Here is a 20,704-nt window from a genome sequence, read left to right on the forward strand (position 1 = left end):
TGTTGTGATCTTGAGTATTATGTTATTCACTACTTGGTTTACACTTTATCAGAATAAGATAACTAAAGCAAAGTATTTACAAAAATTTTCTACATTTTTTTCAGTTTACACTTAAATATGTTGTTCAAAAGGGGAGTCTTTGTTTCATTTGTACAGAACATCGTCTGTAAGTTATTCGGGTTATATCAGATATTAAGTAATACCACCTGCCATAGATCTTGGGATTATAAATCCAAGATGGAGTAAACCTTATTCTTGGGAATATATGATTAGTTCCAAATGCGAGCTATGAACTATTGTATTAACCAACCATTTCCCGTTTTACAGGACTATTTGTATTTTGTATTTGTTATGTCCCACAGGTCTTACTCTGCAGAGAATGCACAGTGTCAAGCCCATAAGAAAGAACCCAGACTCTTTAGTCCAAAAAGTAATAGACTGCAACACAGACTTGGTGACAATACTTCTATATAAGACTCAGAAAGTAAACATTTCTATATACAGCTCTTTAGGTGGCCATTCACATTAGACCAAAGTTGGCGGACCCCACTGATTTCTTTGCGGCCAGCTAACTATCTAATGTGTATGAGAGGGTCCTGCCAATGGCAGATGTTAGGGACAAGTGGTTTATTCCACAATCTATAGCCAAGCTGCACGTGCATGTGAATGGTGCAGGGGAGGGGATGGAAGACATAGCTGTTGGCTGAAGGAGCAATCGGTCAACAGCTATCTAAGGTGTATGGCCACCTCAAGTCTATTAGATCATAGCGGATGAGTGTAGCGTCTACGAGAAGATAGTTGCGTTGGGTCACTGGTGTTTCTTTATTTAGTTAGTGTGTAGAGATGAGCGAACACTGTTTGGATCAGCCGATCCGAACAGCACGCTCCCATAGAAATGAATGGAAGCACCTGTGACGCCGGCCGGCCACCGGCAAAGTGTACGTGCCAGGTGCTTCCATTCATTTCTATGGGAGCGTGCTGATCGGATCGGCTGATCCCAACAGTGTTTGCTCATCTCTATTAGTGTGTAAAGTCCTTCATGAAGTCTACTGGCCTACAATCCCTATGACTGTAACCATACCAGATATAGGAGGCTCTGACATAGCATGATACAGTTTGGCTACACAACACGTATCATTAAATTCCAGTTGCCGTATTTTCAGGAGGCCTGTCCTGTATATGTTTATTTGTATTCTTTCTCACAGGTACCTTTAATTTGTCTGGCTTAATTTAATGGGAGCAGCTGTAACGAGGAGACGGTGATGGGCCAGGGTAAGAATTTTGTCAGCTCCACCTTGATCAGGCCTTTATGTCTATCCTTGTGGTTCCTGCTTCAATCTCATATATTTCTACTTCCCGTGCTAACACCTTTCTCAACCATGTTTCCTTCCAGGTTGCTTCTGTCACGTGACTTAGACAGCTGGGGCTACCAGTCTTGAATCCAGGCTGTTCTATCAGTGTTAGGCTTTCATTCTAACAGTCTGGAACCTCTCTTTGCTTTTCTGTTTCTGTGTAGGTATCTTTAGTAAGCCTTGTAGCTAATGCCTTGGGCTACTCGGAACTAGGTGCCATTAAGTCCCTTAGGACCCTAAGAGCTTTGAGACCCTTAAGAGCCTTGTCACGATTTGAAGGGATGAGGGTAAGATGCTGGAAGCAGCTGATCCTTCTGCATGCGTACGGAGCAGTTTTAAGCATGCTAGAACTGATCAAACTGGATTGAAATTCAGAATTCATGATGCAGCTGCTGACTTCCTTATCCCTGCACCCTCTGCTAAAACAAGGGAGATGCATTCAGCTGCCTCATCACATTGATACTGGCCAAAAATGACATATCATTCGTAGTACATCGTAACATTGGCTGTTCTCATGTGGCCTGGCTTGTCTCCGGCACCCAGATGGTTTCCCTGCTATATCTCTATAGGGAGAATCACCAGGTGCAAAGAAGAGGAATTTGAACCCTTTGCAACTCATCTTCATAACCCGTTTTGTATATTATCTGGGTAACTGGGCGTAGATTGTAGAAATTTAAAGAACCTTGTCTTTGGTCAAGATAGAAGAGATAATTTCTTTAATCGTCCAATTAAAGAGACTTTCACATCTTGGTTTAATTCATCTTGCTGCACCTTGTTGTTCTCAGTCCAGTCTTATGAAGACTGGAAGGCTTGTCTGACAGCGAAGCTTTATCACTTCCTGCCACTTCTCTCTTTCTTTCTCTTTATCTCACTCTCTCCTTCTCTCTTTGCTTTATGGTGCCCTGTGCTATTACTGTGGCTGTAGGAACCCAATTGGATCATTAAAAACTATTCTAGAATTGCTTCCTTATATACGTAGGAACAGTAAATAAGGTAATGATAGATATCCCTCATAGACATTGCAAAAGTAGATTATTTAGATACTGGAGCTGGTTCCCACTTGTCTAACAACAGAGTGCGACCATGCGCCAAGCAATGCATCATATACTTACTTATAAACGATTGACTTTATACCCAGTCCGCACTGAAATTACCTGAATTTTTCCATTCCCCCCAAACATTAGGGTTGGGGGGCAACGTACCGCACCATTAAACAGCCCTTTAATAACCTTTATTTGATATCTGCTTTTATATTTGTCAAGATTGTATGTTCATTTCCAGTTTTTGTGTGAAAAAGAATTTGTGCATATCAAATAGGCAGATCACTCGAATATGACAAATAGTCTCGACTCCAAGAGGTTGTTAAAATTTAGACTTTTCCCATTTCCGTACAATGTGCCTCCCTGCTTTACACACTCAGCTGCTCCCCTATTCTAAATCTTTCTAGTACCCTGCATGCTTATTGAAATTTACGTTGCTAAAGTAAAAAATAATATTTGGTCTATGCCTGCAAAACGACATCATCTCTGGAGCAAAGCATTACTTTTTTCTCAGTAGACACAATTGTAATATGCAGATTCATGCATTGTAAGATATATATAATACATTCATGCACCATGCTAATATAATGCAGGTATTTTCATCTAAGTAAATCCATTGTAATGATTATAGCAGGATATTTCATGACTATTAATTCTGTCATTTAAAGGCTATGGACACCTTTGAGATGAAAAATAAAATTACTTATATTAGTGGTTTTCTGTTTTTTGTTTTGTTTTGTTTTTGGGGGGAGGGGGGTTTATATAAGTTTCTGTAACATTCAGGCAGCAATCTCCATTCCTTCTTTCTTTGCCCCTGGTAGTTTAAGAGTTTTTGTATGTGGGTACATCCCTCCCAGTAATACCTGTTGGGTGTGAGATCTTTGTGTCTCATTTGCGTTCCTAACGCCTTTCCTGTGCTGGTTTCTCCTTGTACAACCAATGATGGGGTCTTTATCTCTAAAATTGTACACAGCTTGTGTGATCTCTTCCTCTGATCCCTGTAAACTACCTTATGTGTGCATTTCTCCCTATCTAAAACTTGTGTGAGTTGCCTCCCTGATAATTTGGATGCTTTCCACCATCTCCACAATCTGGTCAGTTGTGGAGTCCCTCCACCCTGTACCTGGTGCTCTCTCTAATACCGAGAGAAGACACGGGGATAGCATAGAGAGCAATGCCAGGTCTGTGTTATATTCAACAGGACAGCCAGCTATGTGGATGAGTTATATACACTCAACAGCAGTAATTATTTGTTGATGATACCCGGGGGCTCCTGACGTTGGGCAGTCAGGCAGCATTAATACTGGATTGCTCAGTATAATCATGTACTAGAAATTGCTATTTATACCATTGCTTGAAAAGGTTGTCTTATAAGGACAACCAGTGGAGAGTCACTTAGTAAAGAATAAACCTTTTTCTGGCTGACCTGTGCAATCCATATATTGTATAGTCAGCCATTTGTTTGGGAAAAACAAAACAAAATCAAAAGTAGCCATCATTACCATTTCATTACCTAAATGGAATTTCAGATTTTAACTTTTTAAATTTAAATTTTTAATTTAATTTTTAAATTTTAAATTTTTCACTTTTTGCTCCCCTTTCAAAAGCCGTAAGGTTTTTTTTCCAGTTAGTAGTATGGGGACTTGTTTTCTGCAGGTACAAATGGAAAAAAAATATTTGTGCAAGAAAATAGAAAAAACAACTCTGCCATTGTCTTTTGAGTTTTGTTTTTACGGTGTTTATTGTCTAATAAGAGTAACTAGTTGTTACTTTGATTCTGTGGGTCAGTGTGTTTATGGTGATACCAAATTTATATGTTTCATTTTGCCTTTTAAGACTTATAAAACTTAAGTCTTTTTTCAAAATATAACAAAATGAATTTACCGTAGTATTGTTTTATAAGGCTGCGGTCACACCTGTGTTGGGTGACCATTCGGGGACTCCATGTTTCATAGTTTTCTGCTGAAAAATGCAGAGAAAAATATCCAGTTAGCATAACTTTTCTCTCCAACAATTTTGGATCCCCCAAGCAGACCCAAAGAATGGCACGAGAGCTGTGTAAAGAGCTGTGTCAGGGCTCTTTTTTTGCATGACAAGTTGTATTTTATATTGATACAATCTTGGAGTATAGACGACTTTTTGATCACTGTTTATTCAATTTTTTCTGGAAAGCTAGCAAATTATGGCAATTCGGACACAGTAATTTTTTTTCATTTACAGTCTTATGGGAAAACTAGTTTTGATATTTTATTAATTTGAACATTTTTGGATGCAGCAATTAATTTTTTAATTGTATGTATGATTGTTTACTTGTACAATACACTGCTGTACAATACATTGCAATACTCTTGTAATACTCAGTTAGGGGTGTAATAGGTGAACAGTTATGGTAGACCTGGGGCCCCCATTGCTATGACAGTCAGTCAGCTTGCCATGTACAGTGTGAGCCCTGACCCTCTGTGTATCTATTTAGATATGGGTCCATGTATGGATTGGGCTCAGTGTTGAGTTGTCTTTAAAATAACCCTCCAGAAGACAAAATTACATTCACAATGAATGCATAATGCATAGATAAAATACCTAATATCATTCTTTTTAATCTATCAGTTCCTTCTAACTACCCCAATTCCCCATTTCATACCTTTACAATAGCCACCAGCGTCTTAAACTACTTTATGAACATTGTACTTTGGTAGTCTGAGACACTCCCTCACTCTCAGTAGGTCTATCATAGTGCGGGGGGATTGTCTGAGAGTATATACCTGAGCACTGTGTGCATAGTCTGAGACACTCCCTCACTCTCAGTAGGTCTATCATAGTGCGGGGGGATTGTCTGAGACTACTATACCTGAGCACTGTGTACATAGTCTGAGACACTCCCTCACTCTCAGTAGGTCTATCATAGTGCGGGGGGATTGTCTGAGACTACTATACCTAAGCACTGTGTACATAGTCTGAGACACTCCCTCACTCTCAGTAGGTCTATCATAGTGCGGGGGGGATTGTCTGAGACTACTATACCTGAGCACTGTGTACATAGTCTGAAACACTCCCTCACTCTCAGTAGGTCTATCATAGTGCGGGGGGATTGTCTGAGACTACTATACCTGAGCACTGTGTACATAGTCTGAGACACTCCCTCACTCTCAGTAGGTCTATCATAGTGCGGGGGGATTGTCTGAGAGTACTATACCTAAGCACTGTGTACATAGTCTGAGACACTCCCTCACTCTCAGTAGGTCTATCATAGTGCGGGGGGGATTGTCTGAGACTACTATACCTGAGCACTGTGTACATAGTCTGAAACACTCCCTCACTCTCAGTAGGTCTATCATAGTGCGGGGGGATTGTCTGAGAGTACTATACCTAAGCACTGTGTACATAGACCAACTGAGAGTGAGGGAGTGTCTCAGACTATCATAGTGCGGGGGGATTGTCTGAGACTACTATACCTGAGCACTGGGTACATAGTCTGAGACACTCCCTCACTCTCAGTAGGTCTATCATAGTGCGGGGGGATTGTCTGAGACTACTATACCTAAGCACTGTGTACATAGTCTGAGACACTCCCTCACTCTCAGTAGGTCTATCATAGTGCGGGGGGATTGTCTGAGACTACTATACCTGAGCACTGTGTACATAGTCTGAAACACTCCCTCACTCTCAGTAGGTCTATCATAGTGCGGGGGGATTGTCTGAGACTACTATACCTAAGCACTGTGTACATAGTCTGAGACACTCCCTCACTCTCAGTAGGTCTATCATAGTGCGGGGGGGATTGTCTGAGACTACTATACCTGAGCACTGTGTACATAGTCTGAAACACTCCCTTACTCTCAGTAGGTCTATCATAGTGCGGGGGGATTGTCTGAGAGTACTATACCTAAGCACTGTGTACATAGTCTGAGACACTCCCTCACTCTCAGTAGGTCTATCATAGTGCGGGGGGATTGTCTGAGACTACTATACCTGAGCACTGTGTACATAGTCTGAGACACTCCCTCACTCTCAGTAGGTCTATCATAGTGCGGGGGGGATTGTCTGAGACTACTATACCTGAGCACTGTGTACATAGTCTGAAACACTCCCTCACTCTCAGTAGGTCTATCATAGTGCGGGGGGGATTGTCTGAGACTACTATACCTGAGCACTGTGTACATAGTCTGAAACACTCCCTCACTCTCAGTAGGTCTATCATAGTGCGGGGGGATTGTCTGAGACTACTATACCTGAGCACTGTGTACATAGTCTGAGACACTCCCTCACTCTCAGTAGGTCTATCATAGTGCGGGGGGATTGTCTGAGAGTACTATACCTAAGCACTGTGTACATAGTCTGAGACACTCCCTCACTCTCAGTAGGTCTATCATAGTGCGGGGGGGATTGTCTGAGACTACTATACCTGAGCACTGTGTACATAGTCTGAAACACTCCCTCACTCTCAGTAGGTCTATCATAGTGCGGGGGGATTGTCTGAGAGTACTATACCTAAGCACTGTGTACATAGACCAACTGAGAGTGAGGGAGTGTCTCAGACTATCATAGTGCGGGGGGATTGTCTGAGACTACTATACCTGAGCACTGGGTACATAGTCTGAGACACTCCCTCACTCTCAGTAGGTCTATCATAGTGCGGGGGGATTGTCTGAGACTACTATACCTGAGCACTGGGTACATAGTCTGAGACACTCCCTCACTCTCAGTAGGTCTATCATAGTGCGGGGGGATTGTCTGAGACTACTATACCTGAGCACTGTGTACATAGTCTGCGATACTCCCCCTGCCCTTGGATGGACTAGCTCAGAGCAGGAAGAGTATCTCCAACTATCAAAGCAAAGTGTGCATACAGTAGCCTGAGAAGCTGGTGGACATTTTACATAAATTAAGTGAGAACTGGGAATTGGAGCAAGGGTGCCAAAAGATTAAAAATGGGTGCCAGGTAGGCAATTTATCTACTTTGCAATACATTTAATGGGATTTTTTTTTACAATGGATGATGGCAGAGCTGTAGCTGTTTATCTAAATACCCAGACCAAAGCAAAGTGGCTCGCTGTCACCTTATCACAAGGCGAATGGCAGTATCCAGTTGTCATGTCATTCATACATTCCCCTTTGAGGAATAACAGAATAATGGCCCAGCACAGACTTCTAAGGGGTATATGTGCACCTCGGCAATCAAGTTTTTCAATCCCATCATTTTGTGGCTGTAGCAACATCGATGGTTGGTATTTCTTAAATAATGTAGTTGACTTCATTAGAAGGTTGTATGAAGAGTGACCTCAATCTCTGCTATACTTGTAAAATAGAATAAAAATAGCGGCAATGCTTCAGCTCTTGCTTAAGCGATGCAAACAATACAAGAAACTAGAAATAGCAGGGTGTTATTAGGGATATCTCTGAGGAGCCAGACTTTCTTCCAGTGCTTTTAAAGGGGTTGTTCCACAATTGTCACTTCTGTCTAGTAGTCCTAAGAAAATGGAGCCATAGCCACACGTTCGTACCAGCGCTTCAATCACATGGACCATTCAGGGGAACTTGTGGGTCCCATCTTTCCTGATCGTTGGTCCCAGTGATCAGACCCCCTCTGTTTTGGGGATAGAGGATAAGTGTAATTTGTGATACAACTCCTTTAATGATAGTTAACCAAGTACCATCTTGTAGTTCAAGTTGAAATGTGATTTTTTTATGAGTGCAATGAAATAGCGAGAACTACTTCATGTGAAAACCATACCTGCTCCACCACCCCATTATCCTTATGATATTTGTATCTAGCGCAGAGGTTAATAAGAATGGGCACATTTAATGATAGAAAGCATGTGAAGTGCAAGCTTTGAATCATTACATGTTCTGTAGTTCTTTGTGTTCCCAGCTTCATGTTAACTTATTCTCAGAAAGAACTACCATGTCTTTTTCAGTTTGTTTTCTATGCGATATTAATGCAATGAAACATGCATGCAATATACTAACTGCCAATGCAAAAAGTCACATGAAAGCCATGTTCCCTCTTGTCGTGGCGCCCTACAGATGACAAATCTGGACGGTAGAAAGATATGTCAAATGTGAGTTATAGTAATTTCATTAAACGCAGAGTGGAATGTTTCTAATGCCAACATGATCCGTGGTGACGGCAATGGTAAGGATTCATCAACAGCATTATAGAAGTAATACAGCTGGCCATACATCAGATGCAGTACGGAATACCAAACGCATTAAAAAGCGGTGAGCAATGTAACCACACGGACCCCATAGATTATAACGGGGTCGAAGTGTTTTCAGTGTCCACACGAATCATGCGGGGAGAAAACTACTTCTAGCAGGACTTTTCTCTCCACATGATTCATACAGACATCGCGCAGGAAACACACAGACCCCATTATAATCTATGGGGTCCATGTAGTTTCATTGCTCACCGCTTTTTAATGCATTCGGTATTCCGAACGCAGATGTGAACCAGAGTCGGAGGTGATAGCTGTTGGCTGTAAGAGCCTTTGCCCAACATCTAATTTGTATGACAAGTTTGTTAGTTTCCAGTGTACTGCACCATTGCTGATAGGCGTGCCACTGCTATGTGCCAGATGGATGTCAAAGGCGTGAGCATAGTGGTTGGGTCATGTACTAATATGAGTATTGAAATGTATAGCTCCAGATCTGTAAGCTAAATAGTAACCTTATAAATATAATCCCAGGTAAAGGATGTCTCCCAGTGTTGAGTAACCTTAGGGCACCATTTTATAGATGAAGTATGTACAAAATTAATGTGAAGGTTGAGTAACTACGTAACTAGGTTGTGTTACTTAGGGCCCCTTCACACGGCGTAAGCGCTCGGATCATTCCGAGCCGTACATGCGAGCGCTTCTAAACACTTCCCATTCACTTCAATTGGGAGCGCTCATACAGCCGGCTTTACGCACACTTCCATTGAAGTGAATGGGAAGTGTTTAGAAGTGCTCGCGTGTACGACTCGGAATGAGCCGAGCGCTTACGCTGTGTGAAGGGGCCCTTACTGCTCCTGAGTTACATTGTGTTTTTCAGCCAGTTTTTAGTTACGTTTTTGCTGGTTGCTACCGCCATCAGCTTGTTAATAGACACACGCCATCATATGTTCTCTTAAGGTTTAGGGAATGCTGGAAGGTATCGGATCATTCAATAACTACTGTCATTTCAACAAAAAATGTGTAGATGAATAGTTCAAGCACTTGTAAGAAACATTGTAATGTATCTTAGCAGAGAGTAATGCCTATTTCTGCTCTTGTCAGGCTGCTACAATTCTTCCTCGGTCTTGAGACAGACTGCAGGTGACAAGAGTCAGATTGCAGATGTCTGTAGGAGGAGCGAGTAAGAAGTGCAGGAAATAAGAGAAGTAACACAGGCTTATGCTGCAGATATATAGGAGCTTTCTATCGCAACATGATGGAAAGCCTCTATTTAGCTCCAGCATCACAGTCACATCAGTACAGATCAGTAGTGATATATGTCCTGCATGTTCAGCTGTGAATAAGGAATGATGATAATTCATAATGTATCTTAGGATCAGCAGAGTAAATACTTGAGAAGTCACTCACCTGCTTATGTACATCATATCTCTATATACTAGAAGAAGGCGTACGATGAATACACTTTCAATTCCGTCCTTCTTGGCTTATTCCACTCTGCTTTTAATACTGAATACATGCATTTAGTGTAACGGTAGCAAAAGATCTCTGCTGGTTAAATATTCTTTGTAATACCTTGGTGTGATCGAAAAACTCTTTGTGAATCAGAGGAGGGAATATGGCTTTTTACAACTTGAGCTTGCATTACATGCATGCTCAGCCAGCTGCCTGAGGCATATATAACCTGCATAGTCACCAATGCGCTCTGTATGGACACTGTCCACTTTTGCGTTCTGATGATGTTTTGCCAATATTTGGGAATGTCCCTCTAAAGGCCACTGATACCAAAGTCACACACCTATTATACAATGCAGCATATGGTGTATACAATGGTGTATGCTGCATATTAAGTTTCGTCTTTGCCTTATTTGCTTTCTTACTAAGTAGTGATATCCAAAAATATCCATCAATAAAACAAATATAGACCACATTTTGTGTTAGTGCTTTGGCAATATTAGATGATCTAATAGTCACCTATTCTATTCTACACAGCATACTGATGGAATAATGTATAGCTGGAGGTGGCCTTTAATTCTAACCATTCCCATGTAAGATCTGATCTGATACAAAACTGACTTTGCTTTACTACAGTGTTGTTCTCTCCTTCCAATGCAGGTTGTAGTCAACGCTTTGGTTGGTGCAATTCCTTCCATTATGAATGTATTGCTGGTCTGCCTTATATTCTGGCTGATTTTCAGTATCATGGGGGTCAACCTGTTTGCTGGCAAATACTACTACTGCTTTAATGAGACGGCAGAAGACAGATTCTTAATAGAAGACGTAAACAACCAGTCCGAATGTGAGAATCTGATATACCAAAACTACACAGAAGTCAGATGGAAAAATGTGAAAATCAACTTTGACAACGTTGGGGCTGGATACCTTGCATTGCTTCAAGTTGTAAGCTTCATCTTTATGTCAATATTGTCTTTTTATAGTTAGAACTAACCCACCTATACAAATACTGCAATACATACAAATTCAGCAATACATACAAATACTGCAATACATACAAATACAGCAATACATACAAATACTGCAATACATACAAATACTGCAATACATACAAATACAGCAACACATACAAATACTGCAATACATACAAATACAGCAATACATACAAATACAGCAATACATACAAATACTGCAATACATACAAATACTGTAATACATACAAATACTGCAATACATACAAATACTGCAATACATACAAATACTGCAATACATACAAATACTGCATGCATTTTGTATTTCAGTACTTCTTTTTGTGTGTCCTTTTGTATGTTGTGTAATATACAATAAATGTAACCCATAGGAGTGTAAAGTCTGGTCCCCAGCAGCATGTTCTATATATCTCATCATGTTTGACAGTCTATATGTGCGAGAAATACATATGTCACAATATTTTTTTATTTTACTTAGGCTACATTTAAAGGATGGATGGATATTATGTACGCTGCAGTAGACTCCAGAAGGGTAAGTATCATTGTCTTTAGAAAATGATTAAAACCTCAGAAACATTCACTAGGGTACAATAGGTTCCCTTCAATGACTAGCCTAAGTTTTATTTAACTATGAATATATGTTATGTTGGACTTTTGCAGTATTGCTTCCTCCTTGTATGTATTCAATCCTAATAAATTAACAAGAAACCTACTAATAAAAATGAACATAATACGTCTTTATTGAATATTAGAGATGAGCGAATAGTATTCGAAACTATAGTTTCGAATACCTCACCCCATAGGAATGAATGGAAGCGGCCGAACAGCAAAGGGTTAAGCGCTTCCATTCATTCCTATGGGGCAAGGTGTTCGAAACTATAGTTTTGAATACTATTTGCTCATCTCTATTGAATATCAATTATGTTAAAAACTGTCGGAAAAAAAAGGTGAACACTGAACAAGAAAGTAGATATGGATATGTTATCTCAAGTATCTCAGAGAACTGCCCATATACTATAATAGGAAGGCTTCTAGTCATCAGAACACGTTAGCGTCTAGAATACAAGTACAAATAACAGCAGACAAAATAATCTGTAACTATATAACTATAACATGCAGAAAAAAAGGTGATACGTTATACCATCCGCAGTACCGCGCCCCAACGCCCATTTTGCCAATCAGGGTGGGGCAACCAGTATTACTATTATGCCTGCAATTTTGTAGGTTGAGTCTTTATTCCTCCTTGTATGGTCTAATTAATATGTTATTTGCAATATATGTTTTTCACTTGAGCACAGACAAGCCTGCAATAGAATCCATTGAATGACAATGGGATCCTGGCCCCGGAGCTTGCCGGGAAAATGGCGGAGTATGAGCGCCACCGGAAAAATGGCACCTCAGTTATCTTTGACCAAGGCGCCAGATGGGTTAATGCCCACGATCGATTCGGGCATCAATCGCAGGCATTAGAGCTGGGTGTCTGCTGTATAAAACAGCAGACACCCAGCGGGGATGGCGGCCACCTAGTTCCCGAGCGACCGTTGTGTTTAAACACCTGGCATCTGCCGTACAAGTTTGGCGGATGTCGGAAAGGTGTTAAAGGGCTTGTCCAAATAAAATTGGACAATACATTTATTAAATAGGCTGGAGAAGATGAAAAACATTTTAAAAAAATTAGACCTTTCCCCGGGGCTCCGGGGCCTCGCAGTGCGGTCCGGTCATGTGACTGCTGAGGCCAATCAGAGGCTTTAGCAGAAAGGATCAGTACTTCATGGAGAGTGAACAGTTTCACTTTGAGAAGACGCAGGAGCAGCAGGACCAGACCGTGCTGGGAGGGCACCGATTATGTGTATGATTTTTTTTATTTTACCTACCCCCAGCCTATATAAAATATAAAACATTTGCCTGGATAACCTCTTTAAGTAAAGCTCCCCAGGGTAATGCAAAGTCAAGGCATCTAGCAGGGAGCAGCGTGGGTGCACAGGGCTCAGCCAGTCAAGCCGAGCAGGTGGATAAAAATCAGTCCATGGTCATGTGATGTAAGGTCCATGGTCATGTGATGAACACACAGGTGCACAGCTCATTACCAGGAAGATGTCTGATTATTGTGTTGTGACTATAACGAGCTGTGCACCTGTGTACATCACATGACCATGGACTGATTTTTATCCACAGGTAGTAAACAAAGAATGAATGACAGCAATAGTAATATAATTTATTCAGTGTAATTTGGTTTAGTACTTCATGTTACAATAATATAATAATTTTATGTTTTAGGTCACCGAACAGCCAAAATATGAAGACAACATTTATATGTACATTTATTTTGTCATTTTTATCATCTTTGGCTCTTTTTTTACCCTAAATTTATTTATTGGTGTCATTATTGACAACTTCAATCAACAAAAGAAAAAGATAAGTATTTTTGAGAAATGAATGAATGAATGAATAAATAAGTATATAACTCATAAAATTGCAGACTATTCATATGTACATTAGTCTTGTTTACATGTGGTATAGTAAGGTATAGCAGCTGGTACTATGGATTATAGGAAATCTCGGCAGCCACCCCAGGGCTCCTTTGGGGGCTTATGAAAATAATCCCCGTTATAACACGTTCAGTAGCATTTAAACAGAATATTTTGAAGCCATTAGTATTGTTTTACTAGGTAGTTTCCCACCAGGAGAGCCCAGCTCCATGAATTTCCATTTCTTCGTATATTCCCTTGTATAGAAGATACTGCACTTTAGGGTATGTAAATTGGTGTACCCATTGGTGGTCGGTAATTCTCAAACTTTGGTCACCCTGGGATAACATCTTGTGCCTCAAAGTTTTAATATATGATTCAGATAGGTAGCCCTGCAGTATATGCTGTGTGTACTCAATACTAAGCCAACCCGGTAGGCTAAACAGTCTGGCCTACGTGTGTGAACGTTTATACTCTTTGCTTGGATAGTTGGGTAGGGCCTTAACTGAACTCGCAGTAGTTCCTGGATTTTTTTATTTTTTCTTGTATATTTATCTCTGAAAAAGAACTACCGTATATACTCGAGTATAAGCCGAATTTTTCAGCCCAGTTTTTGTGCTGAAAAAAACCCCCTCGGCTTATAGTCGAGTCAGCTGGAGGGGGGATCTATGACCAGCTACAATATTAATGTATAGAATCTCCCATAAAATAGTGCAAAAAAAAAGATTTAAAAAAAATAAAAGTTCTAAATCACTCCTTTCCCTAGAATACTAACAAAAGTAGAAAATGACTGTGAAACACAAACACATTAGGTATCCCTGTGTCTGAAAGTGCCCGGTCTACTGTATATAGGGGATCTGCAGTGCTCCTGTTCCGACGGGAAGGGGTTAATAGGAGCACTGCAGATACCCCATACTCAGCCAGACTGAATTCCAAGTGGGGGAAGAAAAAACAGTCCTCAAGCTCAGGGAAGGGGCAGACAGACAACCAAAACACCCCCTCCCCTTCCCCAGCATCTACTGCACCAAAAAACTACGACCATTTTAATTTTTGAAATTTTCCAGTAGCTGCTGCATTCCCCCCCCTCGGCTTATACTCGAGTCAATAAGTTTTCCCAGTTTTTTGTGGTAAAATTAGGGGCCTCGGCTTATATTCGGGTTGGCTTATACACGAGTATATATGCTAGTCTGTACATAAGCCTTAGCAAGTAGTCCCAAAATACACAAACAAATATTTTCCAAGTTTTCTGTGTATTTCAGGTGACACAACTTGTATACAATCGGTGTTTATACATGTCCAATGGGTTGGCTCACCGTCTCCCCTGGGGCATACAGCGTGTATTGATATTTGAGGGGAATATGGGGGCACAAAATATTGAACCACGATGACAAAGCTTCAGAATAGAATACCATTAAATGGCACAATTCCAACTCAAAGTTTCAGTTTCCACAAAGTACCTTTTCTACTACACCGTACTGCACATATATGATCTTTGTACATTATCTATCAAAAGATGACGTTCTCCTCTTTACTCATTACATAGAAATGTGAGATAAATATCAAAAAATATCTAAGTTACTGTACTAAAGTGAAAAATGATCTCTTATGAAACTTCTTTTCCAAGGTGAATAGTGATAAAGAGAACATTTTCATATTTATGCAGATTGTAACCAATTTTGTGTTTTCCCCTTCACTTTGGAGGTCAGGATATCTTCATGACAGAGGAACAGAAAAAATATTACAATGCTATGAAAAAATTGGGCTCCAAGAAACCACAAAAACCTATCCCTAGACCATTGGTAAGACAATTGCACTTTTGCTACTTTGTTGTAGTTGACGTTGATATTACGACATTTGTGTTTGAGGCTCAATTTGTAGTCTCCATTGTAGATTTCATCCTGAAAAAATAGCACCATGCACACTACTATATATCCACACCACAGTGAAACCCAATAATAGGTCAGTGGAGACCATTAGGTGCCAACAGTGTGTTATACGTTGTTGAAAATATTAGCATTGTACTTCTTTATTATCTTGGATTAACAGTTGATTTGTAATTAAACATGGATGTTTGATGTTAAAGAGATTCTATCATTAAAATCACATTTTTTCTTAATCATACGTAGGAATAGCCTTAAGAAAGGCTATTCTTCTCCTACCTTTAAATGTCTTCTCCGCGCCGCCATTCGGTAGAAATCCCGGCTTTCGTCTGTATGCAAATGAGTTCTCTCGCAGCACTGGGGACGGGTCCCAGTGCTCAAACAGCACTGGGGGTGTCCCCAATGCTTCAAGAGAAATCTCCAGCGCCGCCTCCATCTTCTTCAGGAACGGCCTCTCTGTGCGTCTTCTTCCGGAGCTGGATTCAAACTTGCACAGTTGGCTCTGCCATCGGGACTTGGGCAGAGCCAACTGCACATGCGCGCGGGCCATTTTTTTGTGGCTGCTTACCCCAGGTTACTGTGTAAGCGGCCACAAAAAGATGGCCGCTTTTACATCAGGCAGGCATGCGCAGTCAGCTCTGCCCGAGGCCCGCCGGCAGAGCCAACTGCGCATGCGTAGAAGTTTGAACCCAACTCCGGAAGAAGACACACAGAGAGGCCGTTCCTGAAGGAGGCGGTCCTGGAGATTTCTCTTGCAGCATTGGGGACACCCCCAGTGCTGTTTGAGCGCTGGGGCCCGTCCCCAGTGCTGCGAGAGAACTCATTTGCATACAGATGAAAACCGGGAGTTCTACCGAATGGCAGCACGGAGAAGACAACTAAAGGTAGGAGAAGAATAGCCTTTCTTAAGGCTATTCCTACGTGTGATCGAGAAAAAATGTGAATTTAATGATAAGATCCCTTTAAATAGAAATTGACCTAATCCAATCCAATTCTATCTATCTGTCTATCTGTTTTTTTTTTATTTTTATATATATATATATTGAAGAGCAGAAAGGACTAACATACGGATTGACTCATCTCTTGTTAACCTAATTTTTCCCTCTTTCCATTTTCCCAACAGAATAAATTCCAAGGTGCCATCTTTGATTTGATCACACAGCAAGCATTTGATATTATCATTATGATTCTCATTTGTCTCAACATGGTCACCATGATGGTGGAAACAGATGATCAGAGCAAATACAAAGAGAATGTCCTGTACTGGGTTAATTTAGTTTTTATTTGCTTTTTTACCATGGAGTGTGCATTGAAACTGTGTGCCTTGCGGCATTACTACTTCACCATCGGATGGAACATATTTGACTTTGTTGTAGTAATTCTTTCGATTGTTGGTAAGTTTTCATTTATTTCCCCTACATGTGCTTGTTTTTGTGGGGCCAAACAACACAAATGCGTATTCACATTAATTGTTTTATTTTTTACAATTTATAAACTTTTTCGGTTTTTTTCCTTGTTGTGTTTGTATTATGTTTTCATTCTGATCATCTTCCCCACAGGTATGTTCCTGGCTGATTTGATTGAAAAATACTTTGTCTCCCCAACACTCTTCAGAGTCATCCGCTTGGCTCGTATTGGCCGTATACTTCGCTTAATCAAAGGAGCCAAAGGAATACGAACCCTGCTTTTTGCCTTAATGATGTCATTGCCGGCCTTATTTAATATCGGCCTGCTTTTGTTTCTAGTTATGTTCATTTTTTCCATATTTGGAATGTCTAACTTTGCCTATGTCAAGAAAGAAGCAGGGATAGATGACATGTTCAACTTTGAGACCTTTGGCAATAGCATGATCTGCTTATTTATGATTACTACCTCTGCAGGCTGGGATGGCTTGTTGTTGCCCATCTTAAACCGTCCCCCGGATTGCGATCCTAAAAAAGAGAACCCCGGAAGCCCGATGCAAGGCGACTGTGGAAACCCCTCCGTAGGGATATTTTTCTTTGTCAGTTATATAATCATATCCTTTCTCATAGTGGTGAACATGTACATTGCTATTATCCTAGAAAATTTTAGCGTGGCGACGGAAGAGAGCGCAGATCCTTTAAGTGAGGATGATTTTGAAACTTTTTACGAAATTTGGGAGAAATTTGACCCCGATGCCACTCAGTTCATCCAGTTCAGCAAACTTTCAGATTTTGCAGATGCTTTGGAGCATCCGCTAAGAGTCCCCAAGCCAAACACTATAGAACTAATTGCCATGGATTTGCCTATGGTGAGCGGTGACAGAATTCATTGTCTGGACATCCTCTTTGCCTTCACCAAACGTGTACTTGGAGAGAGCGGCGAGCTCGATATATTGCGGCAGCAGATGGAAGAGCGCTTTGTAGCTTCCAACCCTTCCAAAATGTCTTACGAGCCGATCACCACTACGCTTAGGCGCAAACAAGAGGAGGTATCAGCTGTTGTTATTCAGCAGGCGTACAGACGCCATTTATCAAAACGAGGATTTGTTTGTAGAAAGCCTTCTTCTACCAAAATGGAGAACGGAGGAGCAAATATGGACAGGAAAGAAGGCACCCCTTCTACGGCATCGCTGCCATCATATGACAGTGTAACTAAACCTGAAAAGGAAAAACAAGAAAGAATGCAAGAAGCGATTAGAGAGAGAGCGAAAAAACAAAAATATGTCAGGGAATCCAAGTGTTGAAAAAAAAAAATTGTTAACATTTCAAATTTGCAAGCAAAGATTGTTTACAAATTTAATAAATATATCAATGCAGATCAGCTATGGAGACAATTACCTAAAGATCAATACCAAACAATCTGCTTATTGTGACATTGTTGCATTTTACTGTATGGCAGTGACGCACCCACCTGGTTAAAAGACTATTACGAGGATGTTATATTGTTGGGCAGGTGGATACTGCATGTCTCCCATCAATCAATGCAACTTAGGAGAAACAACCAGAGCTGTAAGGAATAGTCCAATTCCAGATCAGCCAAATGGAGTTTATTTTCTCATATTATGATTATTATTATTATTATGATTATTATTATTATTATTATGAAAATCAAAAAAAAAGCACCACTTAGGGGTTTGATTATTCATGCAAAACTATATTTGCATCGTTACATTAGTCAAGCAGCAAAAACAGGACAAAAAAGAAAAAAAAAAAGACAAAAAAAATCTGGCTAAAAAAAAAAAAAAATTATAAAAAAACCCTAAGCATTATGCCCATGCTGCATAATTGTCACAGTTTATTTCATATATCTGCATAATTTTTCTACACGGGCTTCATGTGATTCGGGAGATGGGAAAATCAGGTTACTCTTCGGGCTGAGGGGCATTTGCTCAGGCCGATTCCAAAAAAAAAAAAAAAATTAAATAAATTGTGCTCGTTCAATGCATAGAAATGACTTGCATGATGGCATGCTGTGATCAGGAATCATGCATGAAGACTCATAAAACACAAGAACATCAGTACTCTGTCCACTGCAGTGGCCAAGCCATAAGTTTGAGGCACACCACTGAATACTGAACACTGTATCTGGAGGCAACCTAGTATATATATACCCTTCACCAATATTTACCAAATCTTTTACACGTCATGGCTAGGGATTAAAGCAAGACAGAACGATTTGTGTATGTTTATTAAAATTCTTTCAAAAATGACGTCACTTTTTGCACATATGACATACAAATGAGAACTACTAGTTGCTGCTTGAGGTTTCCTTTCCTGGGGTAATATTAATAGTTAAAAAAAAAAAACATTAAAAAAAAAAACGACAAGACTATAGCTTCTAATACTATGTCACTGTAAACCAAAATCTAGGGCTTATGAAATTCTGCTTTTTGTATTTTGCAATGTTTTTAGTCTCCATTCTACAAAGGGCATATATTTAGCAGTAGCAAAAAAAAAAAAGCTGCAATATTTAGAGAAGCCTTTAGGTGGCAGGAGTAAGTCAGCTTGCATTGGGTAATAATCGGTGCAGGCGGCTTTGCAGGAGACGGGCAGGGTTGGCGAAGAAGGTCATTTTGTTTCCCTTGGGACATTTCACGGCTTAGCACTTTATATGGCATGTTTGATCACTGTTTTTGTCACAGCATTTCTTTTATTTTTTAATAAATAATGATCTGTTACCATCGTCACCATGGCAAGAGCGGCCATTGAATTTTAGCGTGAATGCAAGTTATGACGGCTTTTACTTAGTAAAGTCTCGCTGTGCATTAACAAACAAAAAAACAAAAAAAATGCACCCCCCACCGGTACTGCACTGAGACACTTTTGCTGCCAATTGTGTAAGCCTTTCTCACCTGTTGTTCGCATTGATCCGTATGTACAGGAATGTTTGAGACTGAACAAGTCCATAATACGTTTGGGGTTTGTTTGTTTTCTTAAGAATTTTTGTCCTTTCAGCCTTTTTTTTTTTGGAAGAGAAATGTCATTTCAAATTTTCGTTTCCGTTTCATGTTTTCGGAGAGGACACCTCGCTGGTGCTGCAGTAACATTATGCAAAAAAAAACAAAAAAAAAAAAAAAAGGAAAAAAAACGCATGCTGTATTCTGTTTACTAGCTGATGCTGCTAAGGAGTTTTTGGCGTCAAACGTAGGATATGAAGAAGGACATTCTTGGTGTGGACCAAAAATAATTCCTGATATTTAACCGACTCGCAGAATGCATGAGATGTCATGTCGTCCATTGCCATTTGGTATCAGACCATAACTAAGTTCTCCATTGTATTGTATTTCACCGAAAAATCATTACCTCTGTGCCAAGCGGAACTCAATTTCCAAAGCAGTGGCCTAAGTGAAGCTGGTTAGCATGGAAAAGGGATCTAGACGAAGGAACGATTTATAACTTGATATAGCATTTTTTTTCCATTTACAGCTACAATAGGATGTATTATAATAAACCAATGCCATACATATGTACAGGCTATGTTGTAAACAGCACAAGAAGCTGAAAAGTGTGGTTCAACTTTTTAAGAGGATACTATAAATGCTGTAAAATATCATTATTTTATTGACATGGTTTTTTTATGTAAATACAAACAAAAATGACAAATTAAATAGAATGGCTTCTGGCGTATGCCATTGTCATCTTCATGTTTTATTTTCTATTTCTTTTTGTACGATGCCAGACGCTTTAGCTTGAAATGTATATCCCTGAAGTGACAACACGAACACGAGTCGTCTTTTCTCATTCCAGTGTGCAATAAATTCTGACCACTTCTATGCAACATTTGGCTAACGTTCCTCTAAATCGATTTATGCTGTGACAAAGCCAAGATGTTTTATATAGCCACTTGCGACAGATTTCTGAGGCTGGTGACATCACAACGCTACATTTTACAGTCTTTGCGGATG

At 40.1% G+C, this 20,704-nt stretch overlaps 1 protein-coding gene across 4 annotated transcripts in view; it reads left to right on the forward strand.

Annotated features, from left to right (window-relative positions):
• Nucleotides 1-19,660, forward strand: part of SCN8A (sodium voltage-gated channel alpha subunit 8) — a 124,099-nt gene extending 104,439 nt beyond the window's left edge. For 3 of the 4 annotated variants that reach the window (XM_075265874.1, XM_075265871.1, XM_075265872.1), the window contains 7 exons: nt 1,517-1,639; nt 10,660-10,944; nt 11,467-11,520; nt 13,266-13,403; nt 15,151-15,255; nt 16,460-16,730; nt 16,896-19,660. In XM_075265874.1, the coding sequence (XP_075121975.1) occupies nt 1,517-1,639; nt 10,660-10,944; nt 11,467-11,520; nt 13,266-13,403; nt 15,151-15,255; nt 16,460-16,730; nt 16,896-18,043 (2,124 nt within the window). In that variant the 3' untranslated portion in view covers nt 18,044-19,660. The remainder of the gene's footprint in view (nt 1-1,516; nt 1,640-10,659; nt 10,945-11,466; nt 11,521-13,265; nt 13,404-15,150; nt 15,256-16,459; nt 16,731-16,895) is intronic. The other variant, XM_075265873.1, reaches the window with a different exon arrangement.
• Nucleotides 19,661-20,704: the final 1,044 nt, after the last annotated feature.

The sequence above is a fragment of the Leptodactylus fuscus genome, chromosome 2, assembly GCF_031893055.1.
Source record: "Leptodactylus fuscus isolate aLepFus1 chromosome 2, aLepFus1.hap2, whole genome shotgun sequence".
Taxonomy (NCBI): Eukaryota; Metazoa; Chordata; class Amphibia; order Anura; family Leptodactylidae; genus Leptodactylus; species Leptodactylus fuscus.